The 20408-nt window shown below is 39.8% G+C and overlaps 1 protein-coding gene across 1 annotated transcript; it reads left to right on the top strand.

The window, feature by feature from the left end:
* Positions 1 to 992: 992 nt before the first annotated feature.
* On the top strand, positions 993 to 19297 carry ano6 (anoctamin 6). Its single transcript, XM_030719887.1, has 20 exons — positions 993 to 1257; positions 5300 to 5370; positions 5716 to 5844; positions 8265 to 8330; positions 8412 to 8699; positions 9389 to 9502; positions 9610 to 9725; positions 9923 to 10057; positions 10171 to 10273; positions 10540 to 10600; positions 10791 to 10936; positions 11088 to 11165; positions 14320 to 14548; positions 14635 to 14804; positions 14888 to 14985; positions 15710 to 15840; positions 15958 to 16163; positions 16345 to 16535; positions 17944 to 18049; positions 18158 to 19297. Exons 1-20 carry the CDS (start codon positions 1173 to 1175, stop codon positions 18329 to 18331), a joined length of 2697 nt encoding a protein of 898 aa, XP_030575747.1. The 5' UTR covers positions 993 to 1172; the 3' UTR covers positions 18332 to 19297.
* The last annotated feature ends 1111 nt before the right edge of the window (positions 19298 to 20408 follow it).

The raw sequence follows: 20408 nt of genomic DNA, 5'->3' as shown, positions 1-20408 counted from the left end.
CTTTTTCAATAGAGATCCAGCCAAGAGGACAGAACAAGCTGCAACAAATTTAACATAACAGTTCTATAGAGGAAATGTAAGTGGAGTCTGGTGGTTTCAACTTTCTTGAGTTTACAGTTCATAATAATACTTTAAAAATAAATTGGATAAAGCAGTTTCTAAACAACCCTAATAGTAATAAGAATCATAAACAATAATCAGTCTCCTTTAAGTTTCTTGAAGACATTGCACATCTCATCTGAAAGGCTTCTTCAGTTCTAAAACCAGAAGGTGGAGAGACCAGATATTTAAACCCCAGTGGGCGTAGTCCCCTGGAGGTGGTTGTGACTCACTATTGTTCATGTGCATAATCACATGTGCAAATGTGTGAAAGGAGGCGTGGGTCATCACAGTCAGTGGTTTAGCCAATCGCAATGGCCCTATGTGAAAAAGTAACTGCCCTCCTTATTAAATCATGAAGTAACTGTGATTAACCACATTTTTTGGGAAATCTGAGCAGGCCTGATTATTGCTAGACCACAAAGAAAGAAAGAAAGAAAGAAAGAAAGAAAGAAAGATGTAATGCATTAGAACACTGCATTACATATTTATGCTAATGTTTTCATGTAAGAACCCCCCCCCCCCCCCCCCCCCCCCCCCGGCCCTATATTAATTACTGTTACTGTTTGTTGTGTTTGATGATAAAGGATTTAATTTATTGAAAAAAGAAAAAAAAAGGAAAAGCAGCTGGCTGCAGGGTAAGTGTAACTTTTCCCTTAACCTGAAAGTGAATTATTTTAAGTAGTAGTAAAGTAGCTGAGGCGCTGACTTATTCATCATGAAAATGTTGACGCATATGAACCAGAAGAAACGTTAGCGAAACAGCGTTGCTTCCTGTTGCATTTAGTCAGCTCGTGTTTATATCCGCAAGCTTAGACCGCCACCTCTTTGCCGCTGTCTCTGAACACTCTCCTCCTCCTCCGCTTCCTTTGCCCCACCCGTTTCATCTGCTCTCATACAAGTCGCGGCTTGCAAACTTTACGCGCACTGAACCCGCTTTGTGATCTGAAGCAGGAATGCGCGGAGACTCCGCTTTAAAATCACAGAGAGACCTAGCGCGCTTGTTAGTCGATTATTAAAAGTTTTTTTTTTTTTTCGGGGGGAGTGATGACACTGGAGCCGCCGGCAGGACTATGAGCGAAAACGACATCCTCGAGATGGAGTCCGACCCAGAGGATCTGGGGGATATAGAGCTGGACATGATTGAGGAAGAAGTCGGTGAGAAAAAGTTGTCTTTCGCAACAAAAGTGTTGCTGCATTTTAGAGGACTGTCTGGGTTTTATCCTCATGATGCTGTCCATCGCCTAGTGATGGAGACTGTCTTAGGCTACATTATCTCCTGGAACCAGCTGCTCATCCATCACTGCTCTGTAGTTGAGAAAAGATGGACTTTTAAACCTCTTCAAAGTTGTGCACCTTTCGCACTTTTATACTCTGCGCTTAATTATATTTAGGGTAATATATTTACTTTTTTTCCTTTATAATGTGGTAACTTGAATATGGCACAAATACATTGTTGCTTCTGCTCCATTTGTGGGGCCAAGGTAAATGATGGTGTGCGATGTTACAGAATGATAAGCAACAGCCACATTGCACGTGAAGAGCAGCGGCTGTTCACCAGTGGGAGTTGTGGTTCACAACAAGGCACCTAAAAAATCCAAGAACCTACAAACGGCTAAAGTCTCCTTGTGTTCACAGAGCTCCTCAGGAATCCCGCAGCATAGCTCCCCACAAGCTTTTGTTATTTAAATTTTTCACATTCCTGACTCTGCAAACTGAAACCACAACTCCACCGCTGATTAGAATTACTCCTGGGCCTGTCTTCATCTCTGCACTCAGAGTATGATTATGTTACAGTGGTTTTGTGAGATCCCCTTTGTGTCTGACTTATCTAAAGCGGCATGCAGTAAGCTATTAGAGGCTTCTTCTTTTTTTTGCTCATTGATCACTGAGATCAACCTGTCCTTTTGGTTCACAAAATGCCTTTATATCACTGTAATGAATTATTAAAGCCCTGTAGTGGTCAGCACATCAACCAACAAAGCAGTCTGAATGTTTGTTTCAAATTCATAATGTGAAAAATGATCACATCGGTGATGACCGAGGAAATGCCTGTCACATTTCACACAATCAATTCAGTGAAGATGATCTGCTTTAAGTGTTCTTCAATTAAAAAACTGTTATTATGTGTAAAATGTAAAATATGCAGCCACATGTCCTGACTGCTGAGAGAGCTTGCTGTGAAGCTCCCCAGCGTTTGATGCAGAAAAACAACTCCTTTTCAAAGATTTGTTAGTGCATACGCTTTAACCCCGATGCTTCAAACATTGTTTCCCCTCTTTATTATGTCTGCCCTTGCTAGTTTTGTGTGTTAATGTGTAAGATGTGCTCAAGGAAGGAAGAAGTCTCTGACTGGTTTTGTGGCTTCTGACAGAATAAAGCTTTTGCTGGCATGCTTTTCAAATGAGTCACACTTTCTGAAGCAGTTATGGTGGCAGAGGTTTTGTAATGGTGCTTGTGTTTTGTGACTGGTGATTTCAAATGAAGCATAATAAAGAATAAAAACAAGTGTGGCTGTCCACACTGATTAAAATCTGGGCTTTATGTTATGTCATTAACTGACTTTAGAGCATAAGTTTGTAGTATAGAGGTCAGACTGTGGGCCTGCTTGTGGGCTTTCGAAGGAGAAATTATGGATTTTTAGAGCAGGGATTCTGCTCTTAGTCCCCTCAGCATGTTACTATGGCCAGTGTTTTGAAAACAACATCTGTCTCCAGTTAGTTTCCTCAGTCTGTTCCACTTTATATGGAAACATTGCAGGACTTCCCATATTAGATTTTAGGTCATCTGTGTTTTCAAAATAAGACACAACAGATTTATGAGGTAAATGAGAGCTCATACACTATTACATGATATTGTTTTTATTATTTACATTCTTGTTTTGATGTAGTCTGTGGTGAGAAACATTGTATGTTTGGAATTTGGGGGGGAAAAAAACACGTCAGCAGACTTTCTTTTCTTTCTCGGGGGATTAATAAAACTATTGTGGTGAGTAGGAAGTTTTGTGCTGTAGTAAATCAGCGACAGTGAGAGGCTGTGATATTTAAGGAAGTTCAAAAACGCTTCCATGAGCAGCACAGAGGTAGAACGTGACGAGCGCCTACAACTCAGTGGAAAATAAAGGTTAAAGAAAACTGGGAATAGAAGGCTGGAATGCAATGTGCAACTGCCAGATTGGAAGTAACAAATGGAGTAATCCACAGTGTGTGTTTTATCAGTAATTTTCTTCTTGATTAGCCTGTGCTTTCAATGCAAACTCACCATACCATGAAATATTTGCATCAACAATAACCTCCAATGAATAAAATCCTTTTCCTATTTTTTAGCCTTAGGTGACTAAACTGCTAGAATAAAGTCTTGTCCTCCTGTTATGTTGAAGGGCCCTAACTCAGTGTAACTAAATTACTGCAACACTCAATTAAAGGGGATTCCCCTCATACAGCCCTGACTTTCCCCACCTATCTAAAATGACTTGCTTCAGACAGTGGATGAACCGAAGGGCTGGATAGAGAAATAGATGGGGATTATTTAGAATTGTACTCTAAAAAATTCTTCAATAATTGATTTATGACCATATGAGTTCTTTAAATTAAAAAAAAATATATCTCAGAGACCAGATTGTGTTTTGTGGTCTGACCATCAGTGTTGTAACTGAGTTTTCAGTCCTTAGATGGCTTTAACTGCACAACTGCACCATCTCATGACTTTATCTTGCAGAGCTGCAACAGTATCACTTTGACAAAATCACTCCACAGGCATGAACACCCAAGTCTGTCTCTGTGTGTATGGCCCCTGCAGGCATACAGACACACTCATCCACTCTGTTTTGGCTGGCAAAGAATTAATACAGATCAGAACAAACATGAAATGCAGCTCAAACTGCAGCTGAAAGACAAAAAAATGGGAGAGAGCATGACACAAACTTTTGTGCTCTAAATGCAACTGAAGTTCATGTGATCTCTCCACAAATCTATACTGAAAAAACAAAAAGCTCCAATCGGAAATCTGCATAATCTGCCAAGAATACATCCTCTGAAGAGCTTAGTATACAATCAGATAACTATGAGATTATATGGTAATTCCAGCCTGTACTAGCTTGGCTATAGAAAATAAACAGTTGTGATCAGAAGTTTACATATACTCAATAGTGATTTGGGCCTTTTAATGATTTCTTTGAGCTGGTCTTTTTCCAGGGTGGAATGGTTGGGCTCCTTTCTTTGTCGGCATCCTCTTAGTAAATTGCATTATAAAACTCACTTCACTGTGGACTGTGATGCTGGTGTTCCAGTAGTTACCAGTTCATGGGAAGTTTGAGCTTTGGTGCTTCCTGAACAACTTGTACTTGCATACAGTTGTTTGAACTGATGATCTTGGAGTCTGCAGTTTTTTTTAGAAATGGCTCCAAGAGACCTTCCCAGCTTGTTGTGGTTTTGGGCTGGTGGCCCCATGTGTTTAGTTCCTTTTGTGTAGTTTTGTTTTTGTTTTACTTTTTTGGGTTGTGTTTCTCAGCTCTTGTTACAGTTTAGTTTCTTTAGTGTTCTGTTATTTAGTTAGTTGTATGGTTATTTGGTTTTCCCTTCATTTGTGTCCCTGTGTCTGTTTTGTTCCTGTGTCTTTGCCCTTTTATATTTAGTTTCCTTTCCCGTTGTTTCCTTGTCTGGTGTTTAAGTTTCAGGAAGGGAAACCATACAAATAACTCAATAACTGAACACCCAAACAACAAACTGAGACAAACTGTAAGAAGAGCTAAGAAACACACAGTATTGATTGATCCAAATTTTTTTTATGATGGCAAAGAGAAACTACCAGGTGTAGTCAATCACGATCACTGACAAGAAGTTAATAGTCTTGATCATTTAAAAGACACTGTAAACCTTCAGGACCTCTTATTAAAAGATTTAAGTGAATGGATGTATATATTTGAGCCTGTATTTATAATTTTGACTATGGATTAGAAAAACTACCAAATAAATTCAAATTTGTGCACCCAATTCTTGTTTCTTAAAATCATTACAGATGTATACTGTAGCATACAGCTCAAAGAAATCAATAAAAATACTTAAAATGCCAAAATTACCATGACATTCATGCCCAAGATGAGTGAATGTAAACTTCACTCCACAGCTGTACGTCTAGTTGTGGTTTATTTTCCTGCTTGTACTCCTCTTTATGTGACCAGTCTTTTTTTTTTCTGTCACAGTTTACCCTGAGGAGTTTTTACCAACTTATCACACGATTAAAGAAGGAGGAAAAGTATCCAAAGCAATAAAGGTGAGTCAGCGGGAAATGAAGTAACATTAGACAACATGAGCAAAACAAATTATAAAGCTTTAATCACACGCTAGCAAGAGCTTTACTGATACTTAGTAGTGTCTGAGGTTGGACTGTGTGGTGAGAGAGTGGGAGGGAGCAGAAGGGAGGGCGTTACAATGTTGGCTGACCTACGTTACAGGTTGAATATGCAAAGCCAGGTCAGCGTTTAGCGGTCTCTGCTGCGACTGGCTGCAAGCTGGTCTTTTACTCTCGAATATGTTCAGCTTGTATGACATTATGGAGGAAGACGGGTATGAGTTTCATCCTGTAGATTTACCCGATGAGCCTTGTTTTTGCCCTCAGGTAGAGTTTAATGGCAAACCAGACTCCCTGTTCTTCAATGATGGTGTGAGGCGGATTGACTTTGTCCTGGTGTACGAAGATGAAGACAAGAAGGAGTATGAGAAGAGGCATGCATTCCAGAGACGCAAGGTAAGTTTGATTTTTCTTTATTTTAATCTTTTTGAACAGGTTAGCAAAATACAACATACCATTAAATTCACTGGCATTGGGTGTACTGTGAATGGCACTTACATAAATCTTCCTGGAGCATACGGCGCACTGCAGAGATGACATTGTAATAATTACAAAACTTCATTTGTATAAATGAGGTCTCAGCAGGTCTGCTTTATATACAGGAGCCTAGATATGTAAGGCTTTATATGTTATTAATAAAATTTTTAAATGAATTCTGATTTCCACTAGAAGAAAGAGAAGGGAAGGAACAACGGTGTTTGTTTTTGTTTTGTTTTTTGTGAGTGCTGGCAAAATTAGCTGCTGTCTTCTTGACCAGTTGAAGATGGACTTTTGGGATGTTTCCTTGAATGAAAGAAATGAGACTGGATGAGCTTTGAGATGTGAGATTCAAAATTCAAATGCTGGTCAAAAAAGATACCAAGGTTCTTAGTAGATGAGTTGATCCTGCTGGTGAGGGGGTGATGACTGACCTCCTTAGACAACCTGTCAGGGTGAAACAGGGTTTTTAGGATTCTGATGGAGGAAATTTGAAGACATCCGACTGTTAATGCAAGAGGCTGGTGATGTTGTGATGCTTAACAGAAAAGCGCAGGTGTGTCATCGTCAGTGTAGCAGGAGATGTCGCTGAAGCGGGGTAGCATATATCAAGAAAAGAGAATTGGACCAAATATGGAGCCCTGAGGGACCCCACATATGAGGGGCACAGATCAGGATATTTAGTTATTAATATGAATTCTGACCTGTATGTCAGATAAATATGATTAAAATAATTTAAAAGTAGTGCCAGAGATGCCAACCCAGTTCAGCTTTTTCTTTGTAACTCTCCAGGAAGTCCCTGGTTCACTTCCTGATTATCTTTTTCTGAATATCTGCAATTTATATGTCCTAATGAGTCATGTAATAATTTTCTTCTAACAGAAATGAGAGTAATTGTATTATTTTCTTAAAAAATCATAATTGTGGCTCAGTGGCATGAGCTACATACAGATAAATGTAAATACCACTACATACGTATATAGCATTTTGTCAGTGTTTGATTTATTACTCATACAAATGGCAGAGACATTTCATATTTGTAAAAGGAGTTTTTGTTTGCGCTTGAATTGCCGTCAGTGGCTTCATATTATGTTATTGTGACTGTAAATACACATCACATTTTGACTGTGAGGTGTTCGGTGCAGCTGCTAGCTACATTCGTTGAAAGAGGAAATTAAGAGCACCTTTCTCTCTATTGAAACCTGAACTTTGTCTCTTAAAAAAAAAAAAAGGTGCAAAACTGTTAAACCTCCATGTAATAAATTCAGTTGGTTTGTAGCTGAAGAAAGAAAAATGGAAAGAAAGGAAAAACAGCGACTGCTGGTCTGCTGTTGTTAGTAGTGTTAGATTGAAGGATACTCAGGCATGAGCTGACATATCCAGGCATGTCTGTTATCTTTCACAACAGGTTTACAGTATGGTTTGTGTATAGTATGTTTGGAAATACACATATTGCTTAAGCATGTACCACGTATTTGTCAGCTGATTGAGCGCTGTGAATAAAGGTAGTGACAGCTGCAACTCAGACCCACTTGTTTAGAAGCTGTTGAGCCAGTTTTAGGGAGTTCCTTGGAAAAGATAGCCTAGAGAGCTGCTGGAAGTCTGAGCTTGTGCTCTATCAGGACTGAGGCAATTTGATATTTATAATCAAACCAAACCAAACTAAATCCAGCGAGGAGAGAGCTGTGCAGCAGCCTGCAGCAGTCACACCCTTTACTTTGCTGTACTGCTAGAGATTCATAGATTTCATGATAAAATCTAAAAAGTCAGGGTTCAGCCAAAACCTTCAAATGTCTTGTGAAAGTAGAACTGGAGTAAAACAAAGGTTGCTCAACCTCATTCTGCACCAACTGTTGGGAGGGTGTGGTTCACTTCACGTGTTGTTGGCTAAAGACAGTTGTTATTATTGTCTAAATACACCACATCCTTATCATTTTCCTGTTTCTCACAGAAATACCTTTTTGTGAATGGGGTTAGCTATAACAAAGAACAAAGCTATTTTTTTGTTTTTTCTTTGTCAAACATTCTTTGAGAGTGTTACAGAGGTGCTGAACGTGACAGTTCAGTGATCACAAGTTTTTAAAATAGCCTGCCTGTAGAAACAGAAGGTCTTGTGGGGGTTTTTTCTGCCACACTGTGCGCTGCTGCTCCGCCACTCGATAAAGCCACACTGCTTGTTCCGCAAATGAACACAGCAGAGAGAGAGTCTAGTTCCTGTGCCAGGAGAGTAACATAATGTTGTGATGTGGTCATAAATAAAGTTTTTTGTTAGGTAATGAAAGCGGCTGCTGTATCAAGTACCTAATTTGAATTGGATTTTTTTGTCTCTTACTCTTTAGAGACGGCGAGAGCACTTTGAGGCCAGCCTGATGAAGATGGGCATGGAGTTGGAGGCCACACCCTCTGTAAGCGCACGCCCGTGCCTGGAAGTCATTTTTTCTGTCCCTGCATCTCATACTTCAACTAAAATCTCTCTGTGTTTGCAGGTTTTAGATGAAAAACTCATATTTGTGAAAGTTCACATGCCATGGGATGTGCTGTGCACCTACGCCGAGGTCTTGCACATCAAGCTTCCCATCCAGCACAACGACATATCCTCCCGCCCCTCACCATGGCGCTTTCTCTCCTACATCACCAAGCAATTCTATCCCGATGAGAACCTGATCACTAAGGAGTCTGAGTTCTTCACTGCCCCCTTTGAGAAGGATCGTCTGGAGTACTTCTGTGTTAAGGACAAGGATCTCTTCTTCACTCCATCCATGAGGAGCAGGATGGTTAGTTGCTCCATGTAGTTGCAGTTAGTTCAGGCTGCCTGCAACTTCTTCTCACTGGTTTATTTTTGGGAGTGGAGTTAGTCTAGTAATTTATTTTTTCAGGATTTTGTGTTTTATATCATATATGATATACAAAATACATCATGTACGCTGTCATAAACCACAAATTAAGAGAGAAGAAGAACCTAGCAGAATTGGAAAAGGAAGACGATTTGGCTCCAGGATGAATGGTTTGCTGTTGCAACTTGGAACCATGTGAACTAAAGCAGTTGAGTACCACAAGAAATAATGAAGCATGTGAGGGTGCACTGGTATTTGTTGCTGCTGCTATTATCATGAGCTCTTGTGGATCACAGACAGGTAACAATAACACAGGGGGCTCTGTTCAACCAAGTTACTGAAAGATCTATGTGTGATAAGTCAAATTCCTCATCCGTATAAGTTGATGATTCCTGACTCAGAACAAGTAAAAGACATTAATTAAATAAAAAATATGTGCATTGCTAGACTTGGTGTTGTTTTAAATTTGATTTTGAAAAATTTGATTTGAAAACGTGTTCAGCTTAAGAAGAGCCCCCTTAGAATGGCAGAGTTGGTGTTATCTATGTTACGCTAAGGAAAAACATTGACACACTAAATGTAGGATAAAATAGCACAAGGATAACTTTACCTCCTTTTTCTCTTCTCAGGCATATTACATCCTGAGCCGAGCCCCCTACGAAGTACGAGGAAACATAAAGAAGTTTGGTATCACCAAACTGTTGGATGGTGGAGTTTACAAAGGTGCCTATCCCCTCCATGATGTAAGTCATACTGTGTTCTGCTTTATTTAGCAGACAGCATACTGTCATGTTTAGCTGAACTACAGTATACTGTGATATGCTTATGGCTTCTCTGTTGGCTATGTCAGTGCCGGTTCAATGTCAAGTCCGAAGAAAAAGACTGTCCCAATGAGCGATATCTGCTCTTTGAGGAATGGGCTCATCCCAAAAGCTTCTACAAGATTCAACCTCTTGACCTCATAAGGTGTGCTTTTTTTTTTTTCCTTTCTTTTGCTTCATAAAAATGAACGTGAGGTCTTAAAATCTGTATCTGTCTGCTGTATGTTCAAGCATGAGCAAAATCTTTTTTTTTTTTACATGTTCTATTTGCAGGGCTGCAGAGAAAAATAGATCCAAAGTAGAAATTATTAATAATTCTAATTCTTTTTTTTTTATCTACAGGGAGTACTATGGGGAAAAGATCGGCATCTACTTTGCCTGGTTGGGTTTCTACACAAGAATGCTCACTCTGGCTGCTGTTGTAGGGCTCGGCTGTTTCCTCTATGGGTACTATATCCAAGACACCAGCACCTGGAGGTATGCCAATTATAAATGAAGTATAATGTTTTGGTGATTTATTTTTTTAATATAAAAAAAATTGCATTGCATCACTTTCTAATAATCTGTGTTGTGTGTTTAAAATACTGCAGTAAAGAGGTGTGCGACCCGGACATCGGAGGAAAAATTGTAATGTGTCCACAGTGTGACGGGTGCAAATTCTGGACATTAAACAGCACCTGCAACACTTCGAAAGTGAGTTGTGTTTTATTTCAGAAGTAAATTTGATATTTTTAGTGTTCCTCAGTACACACGTGTCAGTAGGAAACGTTTCCTTGCACGCAGCAATGAGAGGCACATTTTAATGTATGGATAAAGGTGAGATATGTTTTGCATTGGAGTCTTCACATTGTGTTAATGCTGTTGCCAGATTTGCATAGGGAAATGTGTGGCTGTTGTTTTGCTTTGTGACACTACTGCAATTGTAGTTTAAGTTAGATGTAACCTTTTTTCTTTTTCAGACACTTTGCATGTTTGATAACTTTGGAACTTTGGTGTTTGCAATTTTCATGGCTGTTTGGGGTAAGTTTGATACAGTTTCTGCAAGATTTTAGCTTGTGCAAAAGTTATTATGTTTATATTAGCATCACATTCTGTAGTATAGTCTATGTATATAAAGATCTATGGAGGAAGAAATGGCTAATACCCTATTTGTATTGTGCTTCCATCTCTGCTTGGCTTGTTTTTTCCTGCATCTGTTCGTTTTGTGCAGTGACTTTGTTCCTGGAGTTCTGGAAACGCCACCAGGCAGAGTTGGAGTATGATTGGGACACTGTGGAGTTCCTGGAACAGGAAGAGCAGCCACGCCCAGAATATGAAGCCAAATGTATCTATGAGAGGAAAAACCCTGTCACAGGGGTAAATCGCACGCACTCTTTCCCCAGCTACTCTGTGTGATATTTAACTTTCTCTGATATTAGCTGATGCTACATTAAATCAGTGAGTTTGACCTTTTCACATTTTGTTGTTAAAGTTCTGTATTTCATGATATAATTTGTCTGTTATCCAGATGAAAGAAAAGGTGCCATATACATCCTGTGGACGATGCATCCGTGTGTCAATAGGAATAACAACAGTCTTATTCTGGGTAATTAAATGAATTAAATGCAGTTTTTATTTTTCAGTAACTTTTTTATTTACAGCCTTCAAAGAAAAAAATACAGTCATGGTACAAAGAAAGTACACCCTCCTTTCTGGGGTTTTACATGTCAGGAAATGATAAAAATCATCTAGCCCTTAGCAGACTTTAAAATTATGCAACCTCAGATGAACAACAAAACAGGACACATTACACTGCCATTATTTATTTAACATGCAGAAGCACCCTGTGGAAAATTAAGTACAAGCTTTATGCTTACACAGGAGTTAAGAGGGTAAACAGCAGCCAGGCGCTGCTAATTAAATACACTTAATCATCATCACGTGTGACCACCTCTGTAAAAGCAGAAGTTTGCTGGTCTGGAGCATTTAGTTGTGTGTTAACACAATGCCACAATCTTCACAGGAGTGAACATCCTAGCATTGTCTCAAGGTCAGACAATGCAATGCTCAGAGAAACTGAAAAAAACAAAAAAAAAACCAAACAAGAGCTACATCTCAAACTCTACAGGCTCAGTTAGCATGTTAAATGTGAAAGTTCTTGACAGAGAAACACTGAACAAGTTTGGCTTGCCTGGAAGGCTCTAAAAAAAACATGGCAGCACAGATTAGGTTTGCAAAATTGCATCTGAACAAGACAACATACCACAGAGCAATGTCCTGTGGACAGAGGAGACCAAAGTTATGTTTTGCCATAATGCACAGCACCATGTTTGGCTAAAAACTACAACATATCAGTACAAATAAATCATATCAAATGGCCGCATGGTGATGGAGGGGTGAAGATTTGGGCTTGCTTTCCAGCCTCAGGATCTGCCCACCTTGGAGTCATTTAGTCAACCATGAACTCCACTGTATACCAAAGGCTTTTAGAGTCAAATGTGAGGCCATCTGCCCTACAGCTGAATCTTGGCTAAAACTGTGTTAATTTGACAATGATCCCAAGCACAGCAGCAAATCTGCAACATAATGCAGTGGCCCAGTCAAAGACCAGACTTCAACCTGACTGAAATGTTGTGGCAGGACCTTAAGAAAGCTGTGCATAAATGAATGCCCACAATTTCAATGAACTGAAGCAAAAGTGGGACAAAACTATTCTTCAATTCAATTCAATTCAATTTTATTTATATAGCACCAAATCACAACAAACTGTTGCCTCAAGGCGCTTTGTATTGTGGGTAAAGACCCTACAATAATACAGAGAAAACCCAACAGTCAAAACGACCCCCTATGAGCAAGCACTTGGCGACAGTGGAAAGGAAAAACTCCCTTTTAACAGGAAGAAACCTCCAGCAGAACCAGGCTCAGGGAGGGGCAGTCATCTGCCGGGACCGGTTGGGCTGAGGGGAGAGAAAGACATGCTGTGGAAGAGAGCCAGAGATTAATATCAATTAATGATTAAATGCAGAGTGGAGTATAAACAAAGTAAATAAGGTGAATAAGAAACAGTGCATTATGTGAACCCCCCAGCAGACTAGGCCTATAGCAGCATAACTAAGGGATGGTTCAGGGTCACCTGATCCAGCCCTAACTATAAGCTTGATCATAAAGAAAAGTTTTAAGCCTAATCTTAAAAATAGAGAGGGTGTCTGTCTCCCGAATCCAAGCTGGAAGCTGGTTCCACAGAAGAGGCGCCTGAAAGCTGAAGGCTCTGCCTCCCATTCTACTCTTAAGTATCCTAGGAACCACAAGTAAGCCAGCAGTCTGAGAGCGAAGTGCTCTGTTGGGGTGATATGGTACTATGAGGTCTTTGAGATAAGATGGGGCCTGATTATTCAAGACCTTGTATGTGAGGAGAAGAATTTTAAATTCTATTCTAGATTTAACAGGGAGCCAATGAAGAGAAGCCAATATGGGAGAAATCTGCTCTCTCTTTCTAGTCCCTGTCAGTACTCTAGCTGCAGCATTTTGGATCAGCTGAAGGCTTTTCAGGGAGCTTTTAGGACAGCCTGATAATAATGAATTACAATAGTCCACCCTAGAAGTAATAAATGCATGAATTAGCTTTTCAGCATCACTCTGAGAAAGGATGTTTCTAATTTTAGAAATATTGCGCAAATGCAAAAAAGCGGTCCTACATATTTGTTTAATATGTGCATTGAAGGACATATCCTGGTCAAATCCAAGATTTCTCACAGTGTTACTGGAGGCCAAAGTAATGCCATCCAGAGTAAGTATCTGGTTAGACACCATGTTTCTAAGATTTGTGGGGCCGAGAACAAGAATTTCAGTTTTATCTGAATTTAGAAGCAGGAAATTAGAGGTCATCCAGGCCTTAATATCTTTAAGACATTCCTGCAGTTTGACTAATTGATGTGTGTCATCTGGCTTCATTGATAGGTAAAGCTGAGTATCATCTGCATAACAATGAAAATTGATGCAGTGCTTTCTAATAATACTGCCTAAGGGAAGCATGTATAATGTAAATAAAATTGGTCCTAGCACAGAACCCTGTGGAACTCCATAATTAACCTTAGTGTGTGAAGAAGACTCCCCATTTACATGAACAAATTGGAGTCTATGAGATAAATAGGATTCAAACCACAATTACTTGGAGTTATTTCAGCTGAACGTGGTGCTACAAGTTACTGGGCATTGCTTAGCTTTGTTAACAGTGCTTCTGCATTTTGGCTTAAGTTTTGTTAAATAAATAATGATTTGTATATGACCTTGTATTTAAGTCATTTTAAAACCTGGTTAAGACCAGATGATTTTTTTAAATGATATTCAATTCAATTCAATTCAATTTTATTTATATAGCGCCAAATCACAACGAACTGTCGCCTCAAGGCGCTTTGTATTGTGGGTAAAGACCCTACAATGATATCCTGATGTGTAAAATCTTAGAACTGAACCTTAGAACTGAGTACTTACTTTTTACCATGATTCTATATAATAAGATAAGATAGTGTTTATTTGTCACATGTGCAGTTATACACAGTACAATGCACAGTGAAATGTATTTTGTACCTGCAACCATATATACACACACATATAAATAAGAAGAATAAAAATAAAAATAAGTAATATTCACAAATTTGTTTTTTGCTTTAATAGAATGTCCATTTTAATCAATGTAATTGAAGATCTGAGGAAAGACAGAATAAGTAATATTCTTGGTTTAACTGTATTTTGTCCTTTAGATTATGCTAATCCTGGCATCTGTTGTGGCCATCACTGTGTACCGCCTGGCCGTCTTCTTTACCTTTTCTGTTGAACTGAAAACTAAAAACCTGACTGATTTTGAGCCAATAAGGGAGTATGTGACACCTCAGATGGCCACTTCTGTCACGGCATCGCTCATTAACTTTGTTTTAATTATGATCCTCAATGTGCTCTATGAGCGGGTCGCCATCTGGATCACTGACTTTGGTGAGCTGAACATCCACTTGTACTTCCCCTTTCCTCAATGGAACATAGTCTAATCCACAGTTTTTTCATATCTGACACAATAACAGAGCTTCCACGGACCAAGACGGACTATGAGAACAGCTTGACTCTGAAGATGTTCCTCTTTCAGTTTGTCAACTATTACTCTTCTTGTTTCTACATTGCCTTTGCAAAGGGGAAAGCAGTTGGTCATCCTGGAAAGCCTGTTTATCTTTCGGGAAAATATCGAAATGAGGAGGTACTATTAATCCACAAAGCTGTTACATTGCTAAGTTAATAACTAAACATTCATGACTCTTATTGTGTGTCTTGCTTCTGCAGTGTGATCCTGGCGGTTGTTTGATTGAGCTGACGACTCAGCTGGCAATCATCATGGGTGGAAAAGCCATATGGAACAACATCCAAGAGGTCTTGATACCGTAAGTACTCAAGAATCTAGCATCAGTTTTTTCAATTCAAAGTAGCATAGGTAAAGCTAAGGAAAACAGTGACTTTTAGAGATGCATTATGTCCCCATGAGAAAGAACAAGACATATACAAATACTCTGAAATACCAGATATCCACACAATGTTGAGATTAGGTTGCAGTTTTTCAAATGCAGATTTTCTTTATTAAAGGAAAAAAAAGCTTTTAATACAGAAAAATCCAGAAAACACACAAAGTCTGAAACCAAGAGATGAATACAGAATCGGAGAACTCTAGGTATGCTTGGAAACAGTGGGAATACAGAGACAGGGAGCACACAGCTTACACAGATGAGATGACAATCAACAGAGAGAGACAAAGACAATATAAACACACACCAGATAATGAGGGGAGCGGTAACAGGTGGGAACACAGCTGAAACCAATAGAAATAAGGAGACTGGAAAGTAAACACAACAGAAAACACAGAGAACAATAGTTACCAATAATATAAAGCAGGAAGCGTGACTCACTTGTTGTAATTCTATGGAAAGCTTTCTTCATCACACCTTTCTTCAGCTCTGATAGCTGCCTAACTCCCCCCCACGCTACCTTGATCTTAGCCTCAAGTCTTTGTCTCCATGGAGGAAACTGCTGCTTGTGGCTGTTGGTTCAACTAAATAGATAAATCAGGAACTATTACTTTTACCATATGCGATCGCTTCCATGCATTCGCAGGTGGGTGAAGAATTTGATTTCTCGACACTGCGCCCGCGCGACCTCACAGAAGGTGACTCCTCGCTGGGAGCAGGACTACCAGCTCCAAGCCAACTCAAAACTAGGACTGTTCTATGAATACCTTGAGATGGGTAAGATGGCTCTTTGCCTGTTATAATTGTAGCTGCAAGTAAGATGCTGTTGTTGATAACTGAATAACGGATGAGTTTACTAATACCTGGTGCACTGGAATCCCCTGTCTCTTACAGTGATCCAGTTCGGGTTTGTGACCTTGTTTGTGGCCTCCTTCCCTCTGGCTCCAGTCCTGGCGCTGGTCAACAATCTAATAGAGATTCGGGTTGATGCTTGGAAAATCACCACTCAGTTTCGTCGCATTGTGCCAGAGAAGGCCCAGGATATAGGTGCATGGCAGCCCATTCTTCAAGGCATCACTATTTTGGCTGTGGTAACAAATGTAAGCTGGTGATTACACCCAGATACTAGTTTATCAACTCATTTTAAAGGCTATTGCAATCTCAGCCCTTTGGCAAATCATAATTTTGCTCCCAAGACAGTACAGTCCAGTTACACCACAATTATATACTCCACTTATAAAAAGTTTTCTTTTTCTGCTTCATGTCCTGATGTTTGAACAGGCCATGATCATTGCTTTCACATCGGATATGATCCCACGGCTGGTCTACTACTGGTCTTTCTCCGTGTACCCCTATGGAGATAATGTTGAAAACACCATGAAGGGCTACATCAACAGCTCACTGTCTGTATTCAATATCAGCGAATTACCCTCAAAGGACCATACTGCACTTCCCAACATAACCACCTGCAGGTACAAAGACTGATGCATCTGTGTGTTCTGTGTTCAGGTTTCGTGTAGAATTAGCTTCTATATGACTTTCTAGTCAGTGGCTAAAACATTTGTTAGAATTAGGAGACATTGCTATATTGAAACATATTGCAATATTTTCATTGTACATTGAGCAGCCACTTCATTAGTTACACCTTGTCAGTTCCAGGTTGGACCCACTTGTGCTTTTAGAACAGCCTTATTTCTTTCTGGTATAGATTCAGCGATGTGCCGGAAACATTGCTCAGAGAGTTTTGTCCATATTGACATGACAGTGTACAGTTTCTGCAGATTTTATCAGCTGCACATCCCACCACAAAGGTGGATTGGATTGAGATTTGGTGACTGTGGGGGTCATTTGAGTACAGTGAACTAACTGTCATGTTCAAGAAACCAGTCTGAGATGATTTGAGCTTTGTGGTGCGTTATCCTGCCAGAAGCAACCATCAGAGGATGAGCACACTGTGGTCACAAAGAGATGGGCATGGCCAGACTGTGGAGTTTAAATGGTGCTCCACTGGTATTGAGGGGCCCAAGAGTGGAAGAAAATATCCCCTTCACCATTACACCACCAGCAGCCTGAACTGTTTGATTCATGGCAGAATGGATCCATGCTTTCATGCTGTTTATTCTAAATTCTGACCCTACCATCAGAATTTCACTGCAGAAATGGAGACCTATCAGACCAGGCAACTTTTTCCTAATCTACTGTTGTCTAATATAGCACATGTATAAGCCTATACACATGACAGATCAGAGATAACAGTGTGATAGCAACCTGCACAGTCTCTGCAAGCATCACAATTTAAAGAGGCTTACTGACAAGAAGGTTTATCAATGAACTTCAGAAATACAAGGACTAAGCTGAGGGAGGGAGTAGACACTGAGAGCAAGAGAGGAATGTAGACCAAAGCTATTTTGGAGTTAGGAATGGGGGCAGGGCTTGGTAGAGGTTCAGCAGGGCAAAGACAGAAGAGAGCAGGACAGATCAGAGGCGAGGAATGGCTGAGGAATACTGCTGGTAGACGAGACAGGCGTTAGTGTCATGTAACTACAAGTGAGGAAAAAACTTTCCAGGAACGACTGTAAGACTATAAGACTGTCAAGATGGAACCACACAGCATACAAGGATGAAGAGCAGCTGGTGGCCTGGCTTTCCTCGGACTCCGCTCCTATAATCAAACATGAACAAACCAGGAACACAGAGGGGGCGTGGGAGTGGGAGTGGCAACAGGGGTGGAGGGCATGAGAGCAATAGGCAGCTATAACCCTGTTCTCTCTCTGCAGGCTTATTTTTTATATAGTCATTTATGTAATCATAATAGAATTGCTGAGTGATGTCAGGAACAAATGTGTGGCATTTTAGTAGTAAAAAGCTTTTCTCTTACAGATATCGAGACTATCGGTTTCCTCCGGGGCACCCCAAACAGTATGAACACAACATGTACTACTGGCATGTGATTGCTGCCAAAATGGCTTTTATAATTGTTGTAGAGGTGAGTATAAACCAAATAAATGGAAACTGAACATGTCACCAAATATTATTGAGCCACAAACTATTACAACGGCCCAACAGCAGTGTCTTTTTTTTGGTCTCTTCACAGCACGTTGTTTATTTTACCAAATTCATCCTGTCCTACATGATCCCAGATGTCCCGTATGCCGTTAAAGAACAAATCAAACGGGAAAAATACCTGACCCAGGTGATCCTCCATGAGACCAACCTGAAGCTGGTGTCTAAACGTTTAAGACCAGCTGAAAATGACACTGAAAACTGAGAGTCGGAAGTGGATTTTGGACAGTAGATGAAAGCAGACGGAAGAAGCGATCAGACCTTTTTAGGTGTGACACAAAAAAGTCTCCTCATACCAAGATTACCAAGTTATCAAAATGTCAAAATTAAGACTGTAACAAAGTATGAACTTCCTGAAATGAAGCATCTTCCTGGAAGAGCCACAGGACAGAAAAAACACTGTCCATCCCTAACCACTGGGTTCTTGCCCTGGACTGCTTTGATGTGATTGGCCTGTGCCACAGAGAAAAAGCACTTTAAGAATACTGTTTTCCTGGTTAACTTAGGTGTTACTGTCCCTTCAAATGTACAGATGACAGTCGGGTGTATAAACTTAGAGTGGAACACCAGATATCAAACATCTGAATTGTAATCTGTGTTAACATTTTTAAAAAATGATATTAAAGACCCCCAAAACAAAGACTAACACCAAGAGAAATTAAACATTTAGCAAATAGATTACTTTTTAACCAAAATAACATGCTAGATGTTTTATTTCTTGACATTCGCAACTAGATTTGGATTATCAAAAGGAAAAAAGGCAGGAAAGGATGTCAAATCAGTGCCTTCAACTGTGAAGCTTGACTCTAGCTAAGTGTTTCAAAGCATTTACAACTAGTTACTATTTCTCCCTTCTTTCAGCTCTGTGATATTTTGCTCAGCTGTTACAGAGATGGCCTTTCAAGCCATGGCACTTGTTAAACTTCTGACGCTTGAAAAGACACAGTAACGAATCTTAAGCATCTATCAGTTTTGTTACTCCTCAGCCTGGCACCATTGTAGTATCATCGCACTCAGTCTGCTTGTCTGCACACAGGTGATAATTATTAATATGGCTGAATGCACATTTATGCAGCTTTTGAATGCAGTGTCTATCAAAGAACTCACAATGTTACACATCTAAATGTGCACCAGATTATCCACTTTAAGCTTTTTATGTGGTTTTTTTTTTTGGGGGGGGGGGGGGGGGGGGGGGGGGGGCTTAGTGAAGAATTGTTTAAATGTGAGGAATTGTTTAAATGTGTACTATGAAAAAAAGCTTTGGTGAATACACGTCCATTGGCGTGACTGCTGCACTTCATTTTCTATTCTGAAATTATTGTTCAATCATTTAATGTTATCCTGTGTCACTCATGAAAGAGTAGTACCTCTTTATTATTTATCCACTTTGTCCTAAACATAGGCATAACCACCAGTAACAGTTTCATATATCAATATTTGTAATGTCTTGTTGTTTTATATGGTCATTAAAATTTGTTTTATATAAAAAGTTTCCTCTTAGATCAAAAATTTAAAATGTTCCACATTTGTACTTTTCATTTACCTCGCAGCTCTTATACAGTCAGGAGGCTACTGCTGTCTTTAGTAAAATACAACACTGACATCATACTGATGACAAGGGTTGTGTAACTTTAAACCACTGCAGAAAGGCAAAAATCAGCTGTCCTGGAGGTGAGCTGTCAGTGTCAGAGCCTGGATTTGAACCACATTAGCAACACTGGGCAAAAACCTCTTTGCCATTCTTACTGGAGTCTCAAGGGTGTTCAAAAAGCTACCGGAGAAGAGCAGAGTCCAATGCAGTAGAGCGGTGGTTCCCAAAGTTTGGGCTGTGGCTCTCTGGTGGCCCGCAAAGGTACTGCAGGGGGACCGCAGTAATAACAGAAATTCAGTTTGAAATCACTCACAAGTATGCATAGTTATATGTTTATATAAATATATTCATTTATATTAAAGGTGAATTAAAACTGGTAATAGGAGGTGGTTAGTTTGCGATATTGCTCATTATTCTGACCTAAATTTAGTGCTCTTGTATTGAAGTTTGTGTCCCAGTGGCAAGTGGGTCACATATTGGCATTGGCACTTTACATATGACTGGGTAGTAGCAGCGATTTATCGCCAGCAGCTTGTGTTGTTTATGTTTTTGAATAAAAATTTCAATGATATGCGTGATATTCTCTTGTATTTTGATGAGAGTGAAGACGGGCTTCTAGCCAGGAAAATTTCACAGGCTGGGGGGGGCATGGGATTTTCTGGTATTTAAGTGGGTCGCAGCACTCTTGACT

Source organism: Archocentrus centrarchus, chromosome 23 (genome assembly GCF_007364275.1).
Source record: "Archocentrus centrarchus isolate MPI-CPG fArcCen1 chromosome 23, fArcCen1, whole genome shotgun sequence".
Taxonomy (NCBI): domain Eukaryota; kingdom Metazoa; phylum Chordata; class Actinopteri; order Cichliformes; family Cichlidae; genus Archocentrus; species Archocentrus centrarchus.
Note: the sequence above shows the minus strand (reverse complement) of the source record. Positions and strands in the feature narration are given on the sequence as shown.

What these genes read in the sequence shown, in the direction of transcription:
- ano6 (XM_030719887.1), top strand. Translation starts at nt 1,173, where the DNA reads ATGAGCGAAAACGACATCCTCGAGATGGAGTCCGACCCAGAGGATCTG. An exon ending in GCACCTGCAACACTTCGAAA is followed by an intron (nt 10,274 to 10,539) that starts GTGAGTTGTGTT and finishes TTTCTTTTTCAG; the next exon opens with ACACTTTGCATGTTTGATAA. An exon ending in TTTTGGCTGTGGTAACAAAT is followed by an intron (nt 16,164 to 16,344) that starts GTAAGCTGGTGA and finishes ATGTTTGAACAG; the next exon opens with GCCATGATCATTGCTTTCAC.